Raw genomic sequence first — 21167 nt, 5'->3', positions numbered from 1 at the left:
ATGTGAAATTATTAATTTAGACACTGTGGACTTATTATTTTCATTTTTAAAATAAACTTTTGAAACAAAAGTTTCACTTTCTGTAGACATTCCCCTCCATCCCAACCTTTAGGCTTGTCCAGTGGTGTTACCATTAAGTGGCCAAGTGTGGGCATTTAGTCTTTAGTCTTTATATATTGATATGTTCTATTATGGATTGGGCATTTGACTTGGAACAAGCCCATTGGTATGTTACAGGTAATGGATAGGGGGTCATTAATGAAACATATGTATATTTTTGTAATGATATAAGCTTTGAGTTTATTGTAATTTTCCACTTGTCATCAGTACATTGTATTGTTTTGCACTGACTGATTGCCGATGGCGCTAACTTGCAACAGTTTTGCATAAAAATGATTAAAAACCACAAACTTAGAAATTTTTTGATTAACTATTATAGATAAAAGAAACAGTGTGGGTATGATAAACACAAGAGGAACTGTCCACTATCCATTTTCTTAACTGCTTAAACAGTTTAGGGTCATGGGAAGGAGCTGAATCTTATCCAAGCTATCAAGTGGCTGTCATGCAGTGAAAGCTGGGCGAGTCCTAAGGCAAAAAGACCAATTAAAAAACAAAAAACGTAGTCACGTATAAAATTAAGCATCTTTCGCTCATTTTAGTTGCTCGAATAGCTTGGTCACTTTGTCACAAAATCTCAAAAAATATTGATTCCACACGGTGACACCAGATCATGCCTGCGTGGGTGTACAGACACCATGGTGATTTGTAATATCTATACAGTGTATACAGTATCTTGTTATTGCAACATGTTTGTTTCTAATCTATCTTCTCTGTTACTTTTAACTGTTGAAAAGGCTAAACACATGCATGACTAAACACATTTTCATGGGAAAACACCAGAAGACTTAGAACATTTTGAAACACTGTCAGTAATATGTGTTCTAACTTGCTAAAGCAATACGACGGCAACATCACAAAATGAGTCTGTTTGTTTAAAATATAACGTATTTAAAACTCTTTATGGAGTGTTTCCTGTTTTAATCAGACTGTCAGGGTCTATTGAAACCATAACAGTACATTGAAAGTGGTCCTGCTATGCTTTAATGCCCCCTTCGCAATTCCTCCTTCCTCCTAAATTCCCAGTGGGCGATATCGTAATTATAGACAAATATGCAGTGTTCATTACTCTGCCGTTATGCCTTAGGCTCATATTTTGTCATTGGCTTATTTATCTATTGAACATGCTGTTTTGATTACAACACCAAGAATTGTTCACAATGAGAGAAAATAACTATGGATCGTCAGGGAAGCTTTATCCCAGAGTGAGGAAAACCAGATGTACCAAATGGGGCGACCTGATATGATGTTGTGCAAATGGACTTTGAAGACTGATACAAAGGAGGCTATTTAAACCAGAGAAACACTTTCTTTTTTGTCTGGCTTTTCATCGAACACTCAAAGGAATTGGTTGAATACTGAGGACTTTGAAGTGTGCAGGCCCAGACAGTGGGGAGTGCCGGCCTGGGCCCTTGGGCAATAACTGCAAGAAATGCTAGTTTTATTTTTATTTTTAATGTTCTTTTCTCTCTTTGTATCTCTCAGATTGGAAAAGACAGGACTCTCACCTATGACCCGTGCTGCGTCGGCTACTTCTCTAAGGGCGAGTATATAGTGATGGGTGGCTCTGATAAACAGGCGTCCCTCTACACAAAAGATGGTGTGCGGCTAGGAACTGTCGGAGAGCAGAACTCCTGGGTGTGGACTTGCCGGGTTAAGCCTGACTCCAACTTTGTGGTGGGTCCACAGCTTGTGAAGCCATATATCTAGAGAAATTGCTCTCACTGTGACATACGCCATTATTTAAGTGTTGTGATAGAAGAACAAGAATAAAAGGCAACACGCTCAGAGCTCTGACGTGACATTTAGGTTGACATTTGATCCTCTAACAGAGTGCCTCCTTAACTGCACAGATGCACAAGCCGTTTCATTTTAAAGTAACACTTTACCCGCTTTTTTTTTTCACTGTGTTTAACTAAAAGTGACAGGAGAGATTTGGTTGCTAGCAGATTCTCTCAGTTCTGCCGTGTAGAGGCTTTAACAACAGGAACATTTTCCCACTCTCGCAGTCTGTTTTTAGAAGTGTTAATGGGATGTACTGCTACATTGTTGTCTCTTACCTAGGTTTTGGGCTGCCAGGATGGGACCATCGCCTGCTACCAACTTATCTTCAGTACAGTTCATGGCCTCTACAAGGATCGTTATGCTTACAGAGATAGCATGACTGATGTCATTGTCCAGCACCTCATCACTGAGCAAAAAGGTGCGCTTTTGCTCTGGTGTACAGGCTTCTGAGTTTAAGATAGGCTAGCTATTGTGATGCCTCGTCAAAAATAATTGTTTGCACATCTTGCAGCTTCACAGTGAGATGATCAAACAAAGCAATGCAGACAGCATTTGGGGAGATAAACTTATGAAATTATGAATAACTTCAACAGGGATTCACTGTCATTTTCCTGTTGTCATATTATTCAAATTAATCTAATGTAAGGGCAGATGGCCTGCCTTTTTTAATGAGTAGATATCAAATGTTTTGGTGAACATCTTGCTATAATAGGATTTTCTATTTAAATTAGAGGTGACAGTCTTTAATTTCCTCGCACAAACGAGGGAGGAAGATTTGAAGGAAAAAAACTGAGGGCAAACGTATTCAACAGGATGCATCGGCTAAGATAATTAAACCTTCCTCACCTTCCTTTCATGACTACTCTCTCCCATTTATCTCAATTTTTTTTCTTCCCCTCAGTGAGGATCAAGTGTCGTGAGCTCGTGAGGAAGATCGCCATCTATAGAAACCGTCTTGCCATCCAGCTGCCCGAGAAGATCCTCATCTACGAGCTCTATTCAGACGACTCCTCAGACATGCACTACCGCGTCAAGGAGAAAATATGCAGGAAGTTTGAATGCAACTTGCTGGTCGTCTGCTCCCAACATATCATTCTGTGTCAGGTCAGAAGAGATAGAGGTCCGCAGTTTTTTTTGTAGTGGCAAAATATACAAAAACATTCATTTAAAGTTGCTTGCGTCTGCCAGAGCCTGTGTGTATGTGTATTTTCCTTCAGTTATACTTCCTCTGGTTTCCAGTGGGGCTGCTGTTTTTTGTGAATTACACTAATGCACACTTGATTGTGCAAGAGGCTACAGTGACATTTGAGCGCTATTAATACAATGAAAGCACAGTAAATCAATGTTTAGACATTTACTTCAAGCCCAAACAGTCCAGAAATGGAATGGCTGTTCCCCCAGATGTTTCTGCCTAGTTTGCAAAAGACTCCAGCTGTGCATGTGCTCTGCGCACTCTGTCTCTCTCCCTTTCTCAACCATCTTCAAACTGGATAAATTAAGACAGTTGAATCAGGGGGAAGGCACCATAGTCTGTTGAACCAGTGGATGTCTCTTGGGTTTGCTCTCTGCTTCTTGTCTCTGTGTGTCTGACAGTCTGGTAGGGAGGAGGAGTGGCCGTAATGCAGCGGTTATTTCCTTTTAAATCTGTCTGTATGTGACAGAGGTGCTTCAGATCTCTCTATCAGGCGTACTCATGTTTCATGCCTAAAAGAACTTTTAGACCATATAAATGGGCTGTGTTCATGTGGTCTGTGCTGTATATGTCACTGTCAAATCAAATCACTGTTAATCTTTATGGCATTGCTTTCTTTAAACACCTTTTGATGCTTAAAAGAGCACTGTGTTTAGGATTTGCGAGACATTTACGAGTATGTTTGAATTGCTTAAAGGATGAGATTAACACACTGTGAAACGATGAAAACAGAAACGTTTGACAATGCTGCACCAGTCAGCGCTCCATTTGTCAAATATAATTGAAGCCTCAGCCTTCTCACTCTGCTCTTCTGCAGGAGAAGAGACTCCAGTGTCTGTCCTTCAACAGTGTGAGGGAAAAGGAATGGGTGATGGAATCTCTAATTCGATACATCAAAGTGATTGGTGGTCCACCAGGCAGAGAGGGCCTACTCGTAGGGTTAAAGAATGGCGCTGTGAGTACTCCAAGAAGATCCATTCTCACACAAAGTAACCACAGAAGTGGGGGTCATGCTCACATGCCAGTGCTCCTGGAATTTGAACATAAAGGAAACTGCTGTCTTAATGAAGAAATCATTTTTTTGGGGTATATCCGTTACTGGAGCCAGTTACAACACAACTGATTCTCTATTCTCTATTTGCAGATACTAAAGATATTTGTTGACAACCCGTTTCCCATCACGCTGCTGAAGCTAACAACGTCAGTGCGCTGCCTGGACATGAGCGCCTCCCGCAATAAACTGGCTGTGGTGGATGAGCATAACACTCTCCTCGTCTATGACATCAAGAGTAAAGAGCTACTTTTTCAGGTCAGCGGGGAGTGTAAAGGGCGTGACGAAGGAACCTAGCCTCGTGGGCTTTGAATTGCATTTCAGAGATGCAGTGGAGTGAAATAAAATGGAAACGAGCATGTGTGCTCAATTAGTTGCATTAAAATACAGGAACAGGTTTACAATAGCCCAGACTTGTATGTGTTTCACAGTCACCTCTGACCTCATTATTCCTGTGTACTTGCATTTGATTTCCTTACAGGAACCTAATGCCAATAGTGTAGCCTGGAACACCCAGTGTGAGGACATGCTGTGCTTCTCTGGGAATGGCTACCTTAATATCAAGGCTAGCAACTTCCCTGTACACCAGCAGAAGATGCAAGGCTTTATGGTCGGCTACAATGGCTCCAAGATATTCTGCCTCCATGTGTATTCCATGTCTGCAGTGGAGGTGCCGCAGGTGGGTATTATCTTGTCAGGCTGCTCTTGTCTAGAAGCAGTGATGGCGCTCCGTGTGGTGGCACTGGTCTGTAGCCAAAATGCTTCTGAAATAAAAACGGTCAAAATGTAGTAATTTTGTGTGAAACTGTAACTGATTAAAATTGTTACATGGCTCTTGCTTTTTATCATATGTTACTAGGCCATTTCCAATACTTCCTAAAGTATTCATCTAGTCTTTATGAAACTGAGCTCGTATGAATTGGAATTGTATCAAGTATAAATTCCAATTGTCAAATTTCAAATCTCAGTATATTACTTCTGTTTGACCTTTTGACCTCTACCCTTACCCGGGTATTGGCTGTTATATTAGTGTTCATAATGCCACAGAGTTACACGCTTTTTAAAGCATATTAAACATTAAAGAAGTAATATTTTTCATTCTATTCCACAATATGCTGTTAAAAGTACTGTGACTCATCGAAATGCGTCCCAGCGAAATGCGTTTAACCTTTAAATTTCCTCTGTTGTTGCTCTGCATTAGTTCTACATGTCTGCAGAAACACGTGCCACGATCCTGGTCGTTTTTATCATAAATATGGTATTTATTTGTACTACAAAGAAAGAAATGATATATATGGATGCAATTTATATCAGTTACTGAAAAAAAGTGTTTCGTAAAGATGTTTTGTTTCTGTTTATTGATTAGTTTGTGGCCATTCTTTTCCACAAATTTGTATTTATAATGCTTTTAACTGTGATGTTGTTGGCCTGCCAGTCTGCACCCATGTACCAGTACTTGGAGAGGAAGATGTTTAAGGAGGCCTACCAGATTGCCTGCCTGGGTGTGACAGATAGTGACTGGAGGGATTTGGCCACAGAAGCCCTGGAGGGACTTGACTTTGAGACTGCCAAGAAGGTCAGCTCTCTCTCTCTCTCTCTCTCTCTCCCTCTTTCTCTCTCTCTCTCTTTCTCACTCACACTCACACACACACACACACACACACACACACACACACACACACACACACACACATTGTTTTGATTAAGTAAGGCCGATCTTACCATCCTTCACAATTTACTACTTCTAGTAAAATGAGCAATAGAAATATGCAGTACCCTACTCTTCATCATGTTAACTGCAACCACTTAACGTTGGACAAAACATGGACATTACCCAAGTTAGCCAAATCAACAGTGAAGCCACATCCTTAATCAGTGTCCGATGAAGAATTTTTAAGAAGCTAGTAATGCAAATAAGAACACAAAGCAACAGATTCTCAGACACAATTATACTAAATCTTTCCTCTCCACCTTTTCAGGCCTTCATTAGAATCCGAGATCTGCGCTACCTGGAACTAATCAATAGCATTGAGGTAATGCTAAGTCCTCAGAGGCCTAATTTGGTTATAATTTTTTTTTTTGTTTTCTGTTTTTTTTTCCTGGCTAGTGTATATCCTGACAGCATTAAATAGTGAATCATAATTACTGTCATCATACAATAATGTCAGTAATTGTAAGGCTTTTTTCTGGACTAGACTTAAACCTCAAACAATGGAGGAACCTGTATCCCGAGTGACCTTTTCCAGTTGAGTCCGCGCTGACATGCAAGCGTGCAGCTAAGCATATGCACAAATCCTTAACAATGTGCTTGCTGAGCAGAGCAGAATCTGTTATGGCTTGGGTGTTTCTGCTTGTTCTTATTTGAAATGTGGAAATGTTCATCTTTGACAGTCTGTTTTTGTCAGTAAAATTATTATATATGGAAAGAAGTGTTTCTTTCATTCAATAAAAATGGTGTTTGTTATTTCTGTGGCTGATGGCAGAAGAGGTTTGTGAAGATTCAACACCCTTCAGTCTTGTGTAACTCTATGTGTATGCAAAGCCGCATGCATAACTGTGTGTGTGTGTGTGTGTGTGTGTGTGTGTGTGCATGCTAATATATGTGACTGTTAGTCTTAGCACCCAACTCAGTGTTTGTGTTGACTGATTTGTAGGAGAGGAAGAAGCGGGGTGAGAACGACAATGACCTGTTTCTGGCAGACGTCTACGCCTACCAGGGGAAATTCCATGAGGCAGCCAGGCTCTACAAACGTACTGGCCACGAATCCAGAGCGCTGAGCATGTACACTGATCTGCGCATGTTCGACTACGCCAAGGTGATTAAATCACTGACTAAAACACATGCGCTTACATATAAGATATCGTATTGATACAGACAAAAACACCTGCGAAACATTGCATGTTTTCGGGGTTTAGAGCATATGGTTTTCTTCAGCATGTGCAGTTATGCCAAATTGGGGCCCTACACTGTGTTCAGACAGCCCCCCTTTACTGTCTGTCTTTCATCTCCTCATATATCATCAGAATCTCTACATATATCATCTGATCTGCACACGCATGGCCAACGTTTACGCACGTATCCCTGTACGACATATAGTTACAGGAAGGGGTCAGTTGGAGACGAGGCAAATTCGTGCTTTATTATGTTTACATGCGGTGCCCCCACTTTTGATCATCACCATTGCACTCGCATTGCTGGAGCAGATGACACAGCCATGACTCGTTCATGTATATTTGTGCTTGAGTTTGTATCAGATTGTATGTGTGTTTGATGTGGCTGCTGTATATTTATGTGGCTGTGTGGCCATCTGGTCCCTCCGGCTGTTTGTTTTAGGTAGGATGGACACCGGAGGGAAAGGCCTTGTAGCTGCCTGCTGTTTGTGTGACTCGCTTCCTCCTGTCTCACACTTGACCCACATGGTTCTGCCCATCTGAACTGGACTTTTCTTTCTCTCCTTTCAGATTACTGTTAGGAATCTGCTTTTGATGAACTGTTGGACATTACATTACATTGTTGATAGTTGCCCATCTTAATTCCTAATTATTGAATGTTATGTAAATTTTGAAACTTTCTCTCTCTTGCTGCAGGAGTTTGTTGGAGTGACAGACCCAAAGAGCTCTCGGATGCTGATGACCAAGCAGGCAGACTGGGCTAAGAGCAGCAAGGAGCCGCGGGCAGCAGCAGAGATGTACCTGTCAGCAGGAGAACATCTCAAAGCTATAGACATTATAGGCGAACACGGCTGGGCAGACATGTAGGTGTCAGTCTCTCTCTTAAACATTTTGAAATCCTGCTGCTCCTGTTTAACTTTCTTTAAAACGACCATTTTCGATATGTGTGTGATTTCGAAATATAATTTAAACTTATCCTAGATCTAGTTCTTCTGCTTCAAAGCTTTACAGAAAGAAAAACAAGTTAATATGATATACATGTCCATTACATACATTCTCAGAGCTCTCCACCACCTTACTTTCTAGGTTTGGCAAAACTGTTGAGCCACCTACCCCACGTTACTTTTTCTTTTCTTGTAATTTCTTAAAGTAGTCTTCAGGAATAGTTCTCCAAGCTTTTTGAGGGACAATCAAAGCTCTTCTTTGGATGTTGGCATCCTTTTGTTCTATTCTCCGTGTAAGCTGATCCCGCACTGCTTCAGTAATCTTGAGGTCCAGGCTCTGAGGAGGCTAATCCATGGCTGATAGTCTTCCAATGTGTGTTTTTCTCTTCAGGTGCTTTTACTGCATTGGCAGTGTGCTTGGAATTATGGCCATGCTGAAAAGTGAAGTTACTGCATATCATATAATTTCCAGATGGAATTGCATGGTGGATCACAATCTGACTGTACTTTTCTGTGCTCGTAATTACATTGGTTTTGACAAGATCCCCAACACCACTGGCTGAAATGCAGCCCCAAACCATGACTGAGACTCCAACATGTTTTGCAGATGGCTGTAGACACACATTGTTGCGCCTCTGACGATCCCGCCATACTGACGATGACTTAAACCAAAGATTTCAAATTTGGATTGATCACTCCATAAAACCTGTTGCCACTGACTTTCAGTCCAGTTCTTGTGTAGTTTGGCATATATTGTCTTTTTCTAGATCTTGCCAGGTACATTTCTCAGTTCCAGTTTCAGGTTCTTGTGGAACTTGTTTCTTGTTTCATAAGAACATGCCTTTCAAATACTGTTCATCTACTGTAGTATTTTTTCAGGCCAGCTGCTTCTTCTTTGTCTGCTTATCCAGTATCCTCAAATTTTTTCAAGGATAGGCACACTGTGCTAAGATATGCCAATTTCTTTGTCTAACAGCTCTTTGGAATCACCCTGATGAACGGTGCTATATTTAGTATTTCTTTCATAAATTGAAATAAATAAATGGGGAAGAAATGTAGTATTTTTGCAACAGGCTGCTAGTAAAAAGTGCCTAAAGGTACAATTTAACATGAGTTCTTTTTCAATTTGTCTGTTATGTGTAGATGTAGATCCCGTGAGTTAGATAGCTTTTGTTTTTAATCTAGAATGATTCATGGGTAGATTTTAACTGGCTTAACAGCAACAACAATAAAAAAGCAAAGCATTCCTCTGAAAATGGTCAGGCACAAGGTCTGACTAAAAATGAGTGTTAAAGCAGCCATTATCCAAAGAAAACGTCAGAAAACCTGGGGATCTATTACTCAAGACTAAAAAGATTGCAATAAAGTTTAGGTCCTGAAGAAATTGATGAGTTTTTTTTTCACAGTGCACAGTAGTACTTTTTTATTTTTACTTGAGTGCTCTATCATTAGTGAAATGATGATGGGACAAAATACAATAACAGAGCAGCATTGTCCATTTAGATACAGAGACTCCTAATTTGACTTGTTGAAGTTTAAGTTGCAGTTTGTGTTTTAATTTAATAGCACAAGCAATAATAAACGTCCAGTAAATGTCATGAGTCTCAGTCACAGGCCATTAGAGCCAGATATGTGAAGGGGAAGCCATGAGGGCTAAACATGTTCCCAGAAACAAATACCTTTCCATTAAATGGGACTTACTGTGCTTTTCTTCATCTTCCGTTATTATATACTGTTACAATGGCTGATGCTTGTAGTAAACATGGTCAAAGTTAATACTACTAATAATAATAATAGTAATGAAGTCAGCATATGTACAGGTAATCCCTGTAAGCCAAAAGCTCAGACTTCAAACTGCTTTAACTGCTTATTTTAGGCAATTTACTGATCTTACATCTGTATGATGTCAATGAGAACCAGTATCCTTACACGATTGTCTCAGGGAGACCACTCTGATTGTGAACAGTCCACCCACTTGCTGCTTAAAGAAGGAAGAAATTTGTCTTAAACCATTCATTTCAGACAACTGATGAGCTGTGAGGCGGCACAAATGGCTATTATTAGATAAATAAGGATTATTTTGAACTGTGGATCCTGCAAAGCTGCTCTAGTAGAGACTAAGGATGAAAATATGGAGCTGGAAATGAACATAAGAGTTCTCCTTTAACAATAATGGATGTATGATGGAACCTTAATGTGTGCTGTGTGTCTGTGTTGTTGAAAACCAGGCAAATTGATATCTGGTGAGCATGTCAGAACTCCCTGCTGACTCCATCTGACCCACTCTCTGCACGCTGTAAGTGTCCTGTGGTGCTACCAGTGGGTCAGCGCAACTGACACTGCTGTTGAACATAGTCCGAGCTCTTTAGCCTGACTCAGATTCAGCTCGTGACCCTGACTGATTCACATTCTTTCTGGGGTCACGAGCATAGTTTGATACAGCAGGGTTCATCTTCTCCCGCCCTCTTTCTGTGTGCTCATTCCTGTCTTCTCTCACCCAGGCTGATCGACATCGCCCGTAAATTGGACAAGGCTGAACGCGAACCGCTAGCAAAATGTGCACTCCACTTTAAGAGGCTGAAACACCATGGCTATGCCTCAGAGACTTACTCTAAGATGGGGGACTTGAAGGCTCTGGTGCACCTGCATGTAGAAACTCGGCACTGGGAAGAGGTCTGACACACTTACGCACACCTGTTCAGCTTATTATAACTTATATATATATAAAGTCCTGAGACAATCACATAAATATAATGTGAAGCATATAGGGCTGCACTTAACAAACTGCTGCGGCACTTGCACTATAAGCCACAAAGTACACTGCTCCATATTTGGGGTTTGTTCAATTTTGCAGGGATCCTTAGAAAACTACACTTTATTTGTCAGAGTAACCACAACTGAAAGCAAACAATAAGATAATATGTCTGCCTGATTTCTTTCTACACTGACAAACTGGAGCCACACACACTCCAGAGCTAATCATCCAGCTTTGGATTTCTCTGAATCCATGCCCACATGATGATTAGCTAGTGAGCTCAAAACACTACTGCAGTGAAAGACTATCAGCTTTAAATTCTGTTCTGCTTCCAATCAAATTCCTCCATCAAGGCGGATCATGGCAAGAAGAAAATATTGCATTTCTTTAATCCATCTGCAGTCTATAATCGAGTTAAAGGCGTTACAGAGATGCACATTGGCGATTTGCATGTTGAAACACTAGAGCCAAAAACAGAACATGAAATTATGATCACATGATTCTTGCTGTTATGTCTGTTGAAGTCTTCTTGGAATATTTAATCCTCAGAGAGGGAGAGACAGAGAAGAAAGAGCAGAGGAGGGAGGCAGAGGTTGAGAGAACTACTTGGCTTTATGTGCTTCAAGGGGGCGGGGTGGTGGACACCAAGACGAGCCAGACGGCACCACAGACTGAGTTACAGCATAGGCCATATGGATGCTATTCACTGCTCCCACTCTTGTTTAAAACAAAGTATTTCTTTAAATGAATGGGCTCAAAGGGCTGAAACACACATTTGTTCTCCTTTACTGTATGGTATGACTGCTGTGTGATTCTTGGCTCAGATTTTGCCACAGGACATTGAGCTAATTAGTCAGCGTGATAGGCGATATGTGTCCACAAAACACTACAGCAGCTCTTTACAGTTTATACTGTCATTCGAACAGCACGAGACCTGCAGTTGGAGTTCTAATTGAGTGTGAAATCAATTTAGCTCATGCAATTTTCATTGTTCTCGGCTAATAAATAATGGCGAAGAAGTATTTGGACTTAAGGTAACATGTTTGGAAAATGTGCGGTAAGTGGAGTAGAGCCATAAATAGCCAGGCGAGTCCAGCGTTATTCTCTATATGTGGGACTAAAAACACAAGTCAGGCAGTCACAAGCATATGCTTCTTCTGTCTTCTGTCTCAGGCCTTCTCACTGGTGGAGAAACATCCGCAGTTCAAAAACGACGTCTTTGTGCCATACGCCCAGTGGCTGGCTGAAAATGACCGTTTCGAGGAGGCTCAAAAGGGTGAGCTTTTACATCACCAGCAGGATTTCACTTTTGCTTTTAGTAAGCCAGTGGGAGAGGACTTATGTCACAGTTTCTTCTGCAATGCATGTTTCTGCTAGTGTTTACATATGGAAGTAATAAAGCAAGGCCGGCTCTAAAAACTGATATGTCTCACTACTTCCTTGAGATTCTCTATATCCACTATAAAACATGATCCTCTTTGCTCAAGCATAGCAGGACAGAGCTGGGCTGCCTGTTAACTGAATGACATGCTTCCATGCCTCTAATCACCAGTACTACAAGCAGCTCTGATGATGATTACCAACTGTAACCATAGTTATAATCAGCTCATAGATTTATAATTATGATCTCAGCAGGCATATTTCCTCTTCTACATAATCTTCTTCTGCCTGTCTCCGCATGGAGTGCATGACTGAGCAGGTCTGGATGTACTGAAACTTGCCTGTGGTCATGCGTTTTGCTGATTGTGTGTATTTTAGTTTAGTATTGTGTTACTAATGATTGTAATGTGTCAAATTCTGGCCTGCCTCCTGTCCACTGCACTGGGACTTCTCAATAAATAACATTTTAAGAAATGCTTAATTCTGCTTAACTCAGGTGACTTTGTTTGTTATATATTCTGGAGGTTTTAGCTGGAGCTCACTTGGTACCAAAATCAGGTTCTGATTAGTACTCCCAGGGGTTCAATGAGATTTTCAAGTACATCGTACCTAAAGCATTTCCTATTTCTTAAATTTGAAGTTGTCTTTTATTGCCAGACACACTTCTGAGTATGTCCCCAAAAGATAATGTTGTTATCTGTATTTTGCTAACAGCACAATGTAAGCTGTAGTTGTCTGCATGGGAGCTCTGGCTAAAAGATTCTGACAATTGCTGCTGTGCTCTGCAACCTTGTCAGCTTGGTTTTTGTGTTTCTGTAAGGGGGAGGGGGAGGAGTGTGCGCCCATTACTAACAGTAACCATCAGTGTCTGAATGTGGTTTTTATTCAGTTAGACTGATGAATGTTTGCCATAATACAGCCTGACCCCTGCTGTGGTTGCAGGGGCAGGGTCATTACTGAGGTCGACTCCCTAAAGCTGTTTCTAATTACCCTCTGATTGGAACATGAAGGATAGTGGTCATGTTTATTACGGCTTTAAAGTCAAAATGTTTTGGCGTTTCATATTAAGAAGCTGCCGTCCTGCTTGGAAAGGACTGGTACTAGTTGTTGCCTGTTTTTTTTGTTTTTTGTTTTTGAAATGGGATGGCACTTCTTGTTAAATACTCTAGGTAATATGTGAGTTTACAAATGTGTATGTCCTATAATGTACTTGCACTTCTTTTTTCTTGGCTGTAATAATGTTATATAATTCTATAGAACGTAGTTTCATCAGATTAGTAGGAAAATTACCGACATTTTTATACAGGGTGGGCCATTTATATGGATACACCGTAATAAAATGGGAATGGTTGGTGATATTAAAGTCCTGTTTGTGGCACATTAGTATATGTGAGGGGGCAAACTCCTCAAGATGGGTGGTGACCATGGTGGCCATTTAGAAGTCAGCCATCTTGGATACAACTTTTGTTTTTTCAATAGGAAGAGGGCCATGTGACACATCAAACTTATTGGTAATGTCACAAGAAAAACAATGGTGTGCTTGGTTTCAACGTAACTTTATTCTTTCATGAGTTATTTACAAGTTATATATATATATATATATATATATATATATATATATATATATATATATATATATATATATATATATATATATATATATATATATATATATGCGGTAACATATATTATATATATCACACATATACATATATATCACAATATATTCTTTTCTTCTGTATAACAGAACACTAAAAATACTTTAATTTTCTCAAAAATCAAGAGTGTGCCTTATGTATGAATTCTGGTTGTGCTTACTGACCTGTTCAAAAGTGTTTTAGTACAACTTTGATAAGCCGCACTGCTTGCTTGATGGATTGTCAGAGCATTACGGCTGCCGTAGTGAAAAGCTTCACGGAGTAATCTGGGTCCAAAACTCCGTCCATTCAGGTCCCAAAGTCAAACGAACACTAAGAGTTAAAAACGGTCTAAATTCTTTCATCTTTAATTAAATCATGAGCGTTGCTACTTATCGGGTGTAACAATTAAGTTTTATATCCATGCATCCATGAAAACAGAATTTATTAAATTTAACGGAGTTAGAAGTTAACAGGAAGCTAGCTCGCTAGTTTATACCATGTTCTGACTGAGAGATTTTTTAAACTAATTAAAACGTACAGCTCTGCTACCACTTCCAAAATAAATGAAGACAGAAAACTAAACAGCAGTGGTGTTTGCAGGGTTACTGAAGTTGGACTACCTGGTATATAATGTTGTTCTACGTGATTGCTAGCAACACAGGTATGTTAGCATAACATTAGCACAGTGAAGCTGGAGGATGAACGCCAACTTTTTTCCACTCATTAAAAGTTAACGTGAGGGATTCTGGTGGTTAGGGACAAATGCAATCGCATAGCAGGACAAGGGCCAAACTTCAGTCAGGAGAACAACTGAGATTATTCATCCACAATACAAGGTTAGTTATTAATATACCGCAACAACATGGGAATAGAGCAGCTGCCAGAGAATTCAGCATTAATGATTCAATGTTACAGAAGTGGAGGAAGGGCAGTTTTCGGCTTTCCCCATATTTCAAAAGTGCTTCATCTCTTTGGTATGACTGTTGCCCGCCACAATTTGCAGATGATAATGGTTTTAGCCGCTGCGATGCTTTCGACCAAAACAGGCGCAGCTTGATAATAATGTATATAATATAATACATTATTATCCATAATATAAATAATATAATATAAAAATTATATATATATATATATATAAAGAAAAGAAAAAAAAGGCATGAATGAGCTAATGAATGATTGAATGGATGCACATATTTGTTGGTAGTCAATGATCTGACTAAAGCCACAAAGGGCTGCTGTTTTTTGAAAACAGCAGATAGGAAGAGAAATGAGAAATGCAATGTGGTTAGCACTGTTGCCTCACAGCAACAAGGTCCTGAGTTTAATTTCACCATCAGGCTGGGTGGAGTTTGCATGTTCTCCCCATGTTTGGGTGGCAGATGGGATAGGCTCAAGCCCCCCCCCCCCCCCCCGCGACCCTGAAAAGGATAAGTGGAAGAGAATGGATGGATGGATGGAAATATATAAATGCCCTAAAGTTAATTCTGTTCATGTAGATGTAGCATTTTCAGTGGGAGAAACATTTCGTCACTCATCCAAAAAATATATCAATGGTTTTCAATCCTAAACAGGTAATGAAAGATTTTTATTAAAGCTCAAAGTTTGCGCTCCAGTCACATCTTGATAGACGTTAGCAAGTTCTGTGTTTCCTCCCTTGAGATGCTCTGATAGGCTTTTACTACAGACACTCGTGCTCGCTTCTTCAGTTTTGTCTTCAGTAAAAGAAAAACATTCTCTCTTGGAAGATCAAGTGACTGTTGGGCCATTCCTGTTCTCACATGCCATTTGGAAACTCTTGGGTTGCTTTTGCAGTATGATTTGGATCATTATCCATTTGCACTCTGAAGTGCTGTCAGATTAGTTTTTCAACATTTGGCTGAATCTGAGCAGAGTTTATAGTCCTGTACACTTAAGCAGTCACATCATCAATAAACACTAGTGACCCAGTTCCACTGACAGCCATACATGCCCATGCCATAACACTGCTTCTTGTTCCTGAGTGTAACCAGTGGTTTGCATCTTGTTGTAAACCCTCTGTATTTACAGTCACAAAGGCGTCTCTTGATTGCAGACTTTGAAAATGATACGCCCACCTCCTCAAGTGTTCTTGACTTAGTTAGATGTTGTGAAGTTGTTTTTCTTAACCATGTAAATAATTCTGTCAACATGCACTTTCCTTCTGTGGTCTTTCAGGCGTTTTTGGTGTTGATGAACTGGTCAGTGAAGTCATTTGTGCTAAAAATAAACCAGATTATTGATTTGGCCACTCCTAACACTGTTGCTATCGCTCTCTATGACAAGTTTATTTTATTTTTTACAGCCTAATGATGGCTTCTCTCACTTGCATCGGCATCTTTTTGAAACTCATAAGCTACGAAAGGAAAGCGTCACACTTAGACTCAATCCAGATCTTTTATCTGCTTATTTTTTCCTGGAATAACAAGGGAAATGTCTCACTTCGCTGTGAAACTGCAATTCATTTTGACCCTCTGAAAATGGTTGAATATGTATAAAAATGGTTTTAACTCTTAAACAGGTAACACTGTTTTTATTAAAGCTGAAATTTTGCACTTCAGTCACATCTTGATTGTTTGATTTAAATCTACTGCGGTGGTGTCCACAGGCTCAATTACAAAAAGTGTGTCATTGTCTAAATGGACTTAATTGCATGTGTCCCCAAACATAAAATAACAATTATGCTTTAAATTGTTTCTGTAAATTCAGCATTACCTCAAGAGCAGCCAGTCTGTATTTTACCACTTTTCTGCTTTTATTTTTCAGCATTTCACAAGGCTGGACTTCAGAATGAGGCCGTGAAAGTCTTAGAGCAGCTTACCCAGAATGCAGTAGTGGAGAACAGGTTCAACGATGCAGGGTACTATTACTGGATGCTGTCTATGCAGTGTCTAGATATTGCCAAAGGTAAGATCTACAGGTATCTTGAGAGCAACTGGCCATAACTCATTTTTACTGAAATGCTTGATGCATTTTTTTCTTTTCACCATTGTCTGTCTGAATCAGAAAGTGAAGAACAGAGGGGAGAAATGCTGAAGAAGTTTGAACGTTTTCAGCATCTCGCTGAGCTCTACCACGTGTATCGCTCAATCCAGCGATACACGGTAAGAATACTATACACCTTAAGTCAAGACAACCGTGAATCGGTGTTTAAGTAACAAGTACGACTTTTTCTTTTTGGCTGTCAGATTGTGCGTACTTGGAAACAATACCTACTATGTAGGTAGATAGGTAGTTTAGGTACAAAGTTCCTTCTGCATTTTCTCATTTTTCTAACAGTCCACTGTGATTTCTGCCTACTTTTGAATCAACTTTTATACTCAAATTCATCCAGACTGCTGTGTATTTGACAAAATTAGGTCTGGCTCTGCAAGATTATGTCAATCCAAGAGAATCAGGGTTTAAAGAGAAATTAAAATATTCATAGAGGGTGTTGGGCAGGGGACAAAAGAGAGAATTAAAGGCAGTCAGGTTGCAGTTTATTGAAGGGAAATATCAGCTTGAAGGAACCTCCATTATTAGATTCTTGAAACCTCCCTGACCTCTATTACCATCAGTCCTCTTTTCCGAGCCTGCAGCTCTAACTTACTTTCAAACAAGCAGTTCTGGCTTATGAGCCCTGTATGGGTGACCTGGCCTGTGTCAGCGTTCTCAGTTTGTTGTTTCAGCTTTTTGCTCTGCTATGGTCACACCCCTGCAACAGAGAGGCATCGCTGTGATCCAGGCCAGAGCAGGAAACCTCTATATCTCATTTTAACTCTCCCAGACAGGCACTATAGATTTGAACTATCAACTATAGGGATAAAGGGAATGAGGCACTTTGAGTGGTTAGGCTGCTTTTAGATCGGGTTAAAAGATGAAGGGAAAAAAAGTTGGAAATGGAGCTTTTAAAACGTTCATCTGAGATTTCTAACACTTTGTGACCCCTTAAACTTACATGTGTATATTTTTAACTGTCTTTATCTGTAGGATGAGCCCTTCAGTTCTCACATGCCAGACACGCTCTTCAACATCTGCAGATTCCTCCTGAACAACCTCACAAAGGACATACCACCAGGCATCTCTAAAGTGTATCCTAACATTTCAGAAAATGGACTTAACGTAGTGTTAGATCTCAGCAAATATTTAGAAAATCAAGCATTATGGGGGCCTCTTAATGTGGAAAACTCTCTGCGACAGACAGATACCATTCTAAAATCACGACTGGCAGAGGCAGTGAAGATAGAGCGGTGGAAAATAGATAGACGTAGGGAGAAATCAGGAGAGTTGGCGCCACTCCGGAAACCAAAGTGCTGCTGAGAGAAAGAAAAGGGATGTTGATGGGGAGGAGGAGCCGATGCCAGCAAGAAACACATTTTCTGTTATCTAAACAAGTGCTTTGATTGCTGAACTTTGTGCAAAAGTATGCATACAAAAACACACTGAACAATACGTTTTAATTTGAACAAATACACACATACACGGTCGCGTACACCCACAGCCACATGGGCAAATCCATGTAGGCACACATCGGACTCTGGAATGAGGAAGGAAAGCGCAGCCTTGGAAGAGGAAATCAGGCCGAGCAGCTGCAATCCTCTGTGGCCAAGCTGAAATGTTCCAAAAACTTTGAACTTGGATTTATAGTCTCAGCAAATTGCATTCAACTTGGTTCAACACTTAAAACACTGCACGCGCACACACAAAATTGCACTTAAACAGCTCCACAATAGGACGTGCACTGATCAAGAGTCACAAAACTGGGTGTGTAGGAGGAGAATCGAGAGCGGATGGGTAGAAGGGCAAGAACAGAAACGATGTTGAGTTTTAGGTGATGGAGAAGTGCCTTTGTAGTGCTGCTGCAGCTGCAACTCATTGACCTCTGGTTGCCACTCTCAGAGCTCCTCTAGTAACAATATGTTTCTGTATAAATACAAATAAGCAACTCTTCCTCAATCAAAACACAAAAAAACCCTATAAACAAACTAATTTATTACTTTCTGGGCATGCAGTCAGTGTTGCTGGCTTAGCGCAGCTGATGTTCTGCTAATGTAACACAAGTATAAATACGCCCACAATATTTGGAATAAGATATCTATAAAGCAGTAATTCTGTGCCAAATCTTCCCCAGGTTTATTTTTCCTTGACCTGATTATAGAAATACTTTATATGCGCTGGCCAAGCAGAGCCGACAGCTTGGTGCATATAAGCTTGCAAGGTACGCATACGAGAAGCTGCAGGAGCTGCACATTCCCTCACGCTTCCAAGAGTCTATAGAGCTGGGCAGCCTCACCATTCGTTCCAAACCTTTCCACGACAAAGAGGTGTGTGTGTATGTGACGTTTTTGAAATTTTAGAGCTGTGACCTTTATCATATTTGTTGAAACCACATGTGTTTGCTGCAGGATCTGATTGAGGGCATGATGTGCTATCGCTGCTCCACCAACAACCCCCTGCTGAACAACCAGGGGAGTGTGTGCATTAACTGCAGGCAGCCTTTCATCTACTGCGCCTCGTCATATGGTCACTGACACTCATACACACTGTGCGCAGTATATGCCAGCAAGGAATCTGCTTGTTTTATTTGATTTTTTTTAAATGTCGCATGTGATTTTGTACAGATGTGCTGCCGCTGGTCCAGTTCTACCTGGAGGAAGACATCTCTGATGAGGATGCTCTGTCTCTTATTGATCTAGAAGTTCCTCACACAGATCAGAGGGCTGCACGATGGCAGGATATAGACAATGGTGGTATCCTTTGATCATCAGTTGATATATAGACAAACAAGGGTTATTAATGTGTTATAAAAGAACTACTGAGCCTTTACTGTGCCGCAAGTCTGTATTCCTGCTGTAACACAGTGCACATCTCCTCAAAATGAAGCACGTGTCTCTCCTCTGCCTTGTGACAGTTCTAAGAAGCTGTTTAGTCTGCGCTGGCCTTGATTCTGTACTTGTGGGTAAGCTGTCAGAACTAAGTCATCTTAGCTCTCGAGCTAATAGGGTTACTGAGGCTCTCCTGTCTCATCTTAATGACACTAACCCTCTGAGAGCCGTAGCCACAGCCCTAGTGCAGGGATTAACCTGCATTAGCCAGCAGACACTCAAGGGCACTGAGGTATGCTGTGTTCTTCCAGAGCCGTGAAGTGACTGACAGCCACAGCTAATTTTGAACACTTTGCCTCTTAGAAAAGCCTCTCGGGGATAATTTTGTAAGGGGTTTTCCTGCTCTGCAAACATAATTACTGAAGACATATGCGACACAAAATGTGTGAAATGTGTGCATCGCCTTGGTTATATGTTCTCAAATAAACACAATAAGATCTCCAATCTTTGAGGATGGATGAGGGTTTGGACGATGAAGAGGAAGATCCATTTACAGCCAAAATGAGCTTTGAGGTAATAAGAAAAAGGACAAAATAGATGAGGTGATTAATATTCTGCCAAATGGGCAAGCCAGCTGGACAGGGTGAAAGGACGGAGTCTATAATGGTTCATTTTTGTGTATAAACAGCAGGGGGGCTCAAACTTTGTCCCAGTCAAGGTGAGTCGTCCTGTGCTGCGCGCCATGAGCAGGAGGGACGTGCTGATCAAACGCTGGCCCAGGCCACTCAAATGGGAATACTTCCGCTCCCTGCTGCCTGAAGTCAGCATTACCATGTGTCCTACCTGCTTCAAGGTACGGCGTTTATAATGCATTCAGCTAGCAGAACCCAGTGTTAACCACCTGGTGTCCTCTTTGACGAACAAAGTTTTTGAATTATTTCTTTATTTTCCTGTCAAGTTGCTCACACTCTCGTGCTGTGTTTATTGCAGATGTTTCACAGTGAAGATTATGAGCTTCTGGTGCTTCAGCATAACTGCTGCCCATACTGTCGGAGGCCCATCGACGAACCAAACTGACGGTGAACTGAAAGTGGAGCACCTAATTTATACATTTTTGTCTTCTGATTACATTTTCTTTAAAACTGTGCGGTACGTTTGGCGGGTGTACATTATAGGAGCAGCTCTTTGTTATCCAAGGTTGAATGGCTGAAGTAATACCTAGAGTGTTTGTGTGTCGGTCATTACAGAGTGTAAGAAAAGTGCACCATCAGCCAATAAAGCCTGGATTATTAGGATCAGATTACCCCAGGCCAGTCAGTGATTACATCATTCACTCTGTAAATGTACAGTGTAAACATATAAATAGAAAACCTTTTTTTTTTTTTGGATATAATACAAAACGTGTTTGTTATGTAGAGAATTTTCCTACTCACAACAATGAGATAATATTCTACCATCAAGTCTACAGCTTTATGCACTACAGCTGCACTGTACGTTTGATAACAATACAAGATCATTTGTTATTAAGTCAAAAGAATTTGATTTTTATATGCTTGCAAATATCCTTTGAATAAATTGTATATTGGCAA

General features: G+C 40.5%; 1 protein-coding gene across 3 annotated transcripts in view; it reads left to right on the top strand.

Moving 5' to 3' along the window:
* Positions 1-21167, top strand: part of ift122 (intraflagellar transport 122 homolog (Chlamydomonas)) — a 26026-nt gene extending 4859 nt beyond the window's left edge. For all 3 annotated transcript variants that reach the window (XM_006796436.3, XM_006796435.3, XM_035910143.2), the window contains 21 exons: positions 1606-1797; positions 2185-2323; positions 2807-3009; positions 3915-4052; positions 4242-4406; positions 4630-4827; positions 5584-5724; positions 6128-6181; positions 6803-6964; positions 7737-7903; positions 10486-10657; positions 11913-12015; positions 16541-16681; positions 16781-16878; positions 17744-17844; positions 18912-19077; positions 19159-19276; positions 19375-19503; positions 20075-20151; positions 20267-20431; positions 20569-21167. In XM_006796436.3, coding sequence (XP_006796499.1) covers positions 1606-1797; positions 2185-2323; positions 2807-3009; positions 3915-4052; positions 4242-4406; positions 4630-4827; positions 5584-5724; positions 6128-6181; positions 6803-6964; positions 7737-7903; positions 10486-10657; positions 11913-12015; positions 16541-16681; positions 16781-16878; positions 17744-17844; positions 18912-19077; positions 19159-19276; positions 19375-19503; positions 20075-20151; positions 20267-20431; positions 20569-20655 — 2916 coding nt within the window. In that variant the 3' untranslated portion in view covers positions 20656-21167. The remainder of the gene's footprint in view (positions 1-1605; positions 1798-2184; positions 2324-2806; positions 3010-3914; positions 4053-4241; positions 4407-4629; positions 4828-5583; positions 5725-6127; positions 6182-6802; positions 6965-7736; positions 7904-10485; positions 10658-11912; positions 12016-16540; positions 16682-16780; positions 16879-17743; positions 17845-18911; positions 19078-19158; positions 19277-19374; positions 19504-20074; positions 20152-20266; positions 20432-20568) is intronic.

This window comes from Neolamprologus brichardi, chromosome 20 (genome assembly GCF_056152115.1).
Source record: "Neolamprologus brichardi isolate AB-2024 chromosome 20, ASM5615211v1, whole genome shotgun sequence".
Lineage (NCBI taxonomy): Eukaryota > Metazoa > Chordata > Actinopteri > Cichliformes > Cichlidae > Neolamprologus > Neolamprologus brichardi.
This window is presented reverse-complemented; position numbering and strand designations above follow the sequence as displayed.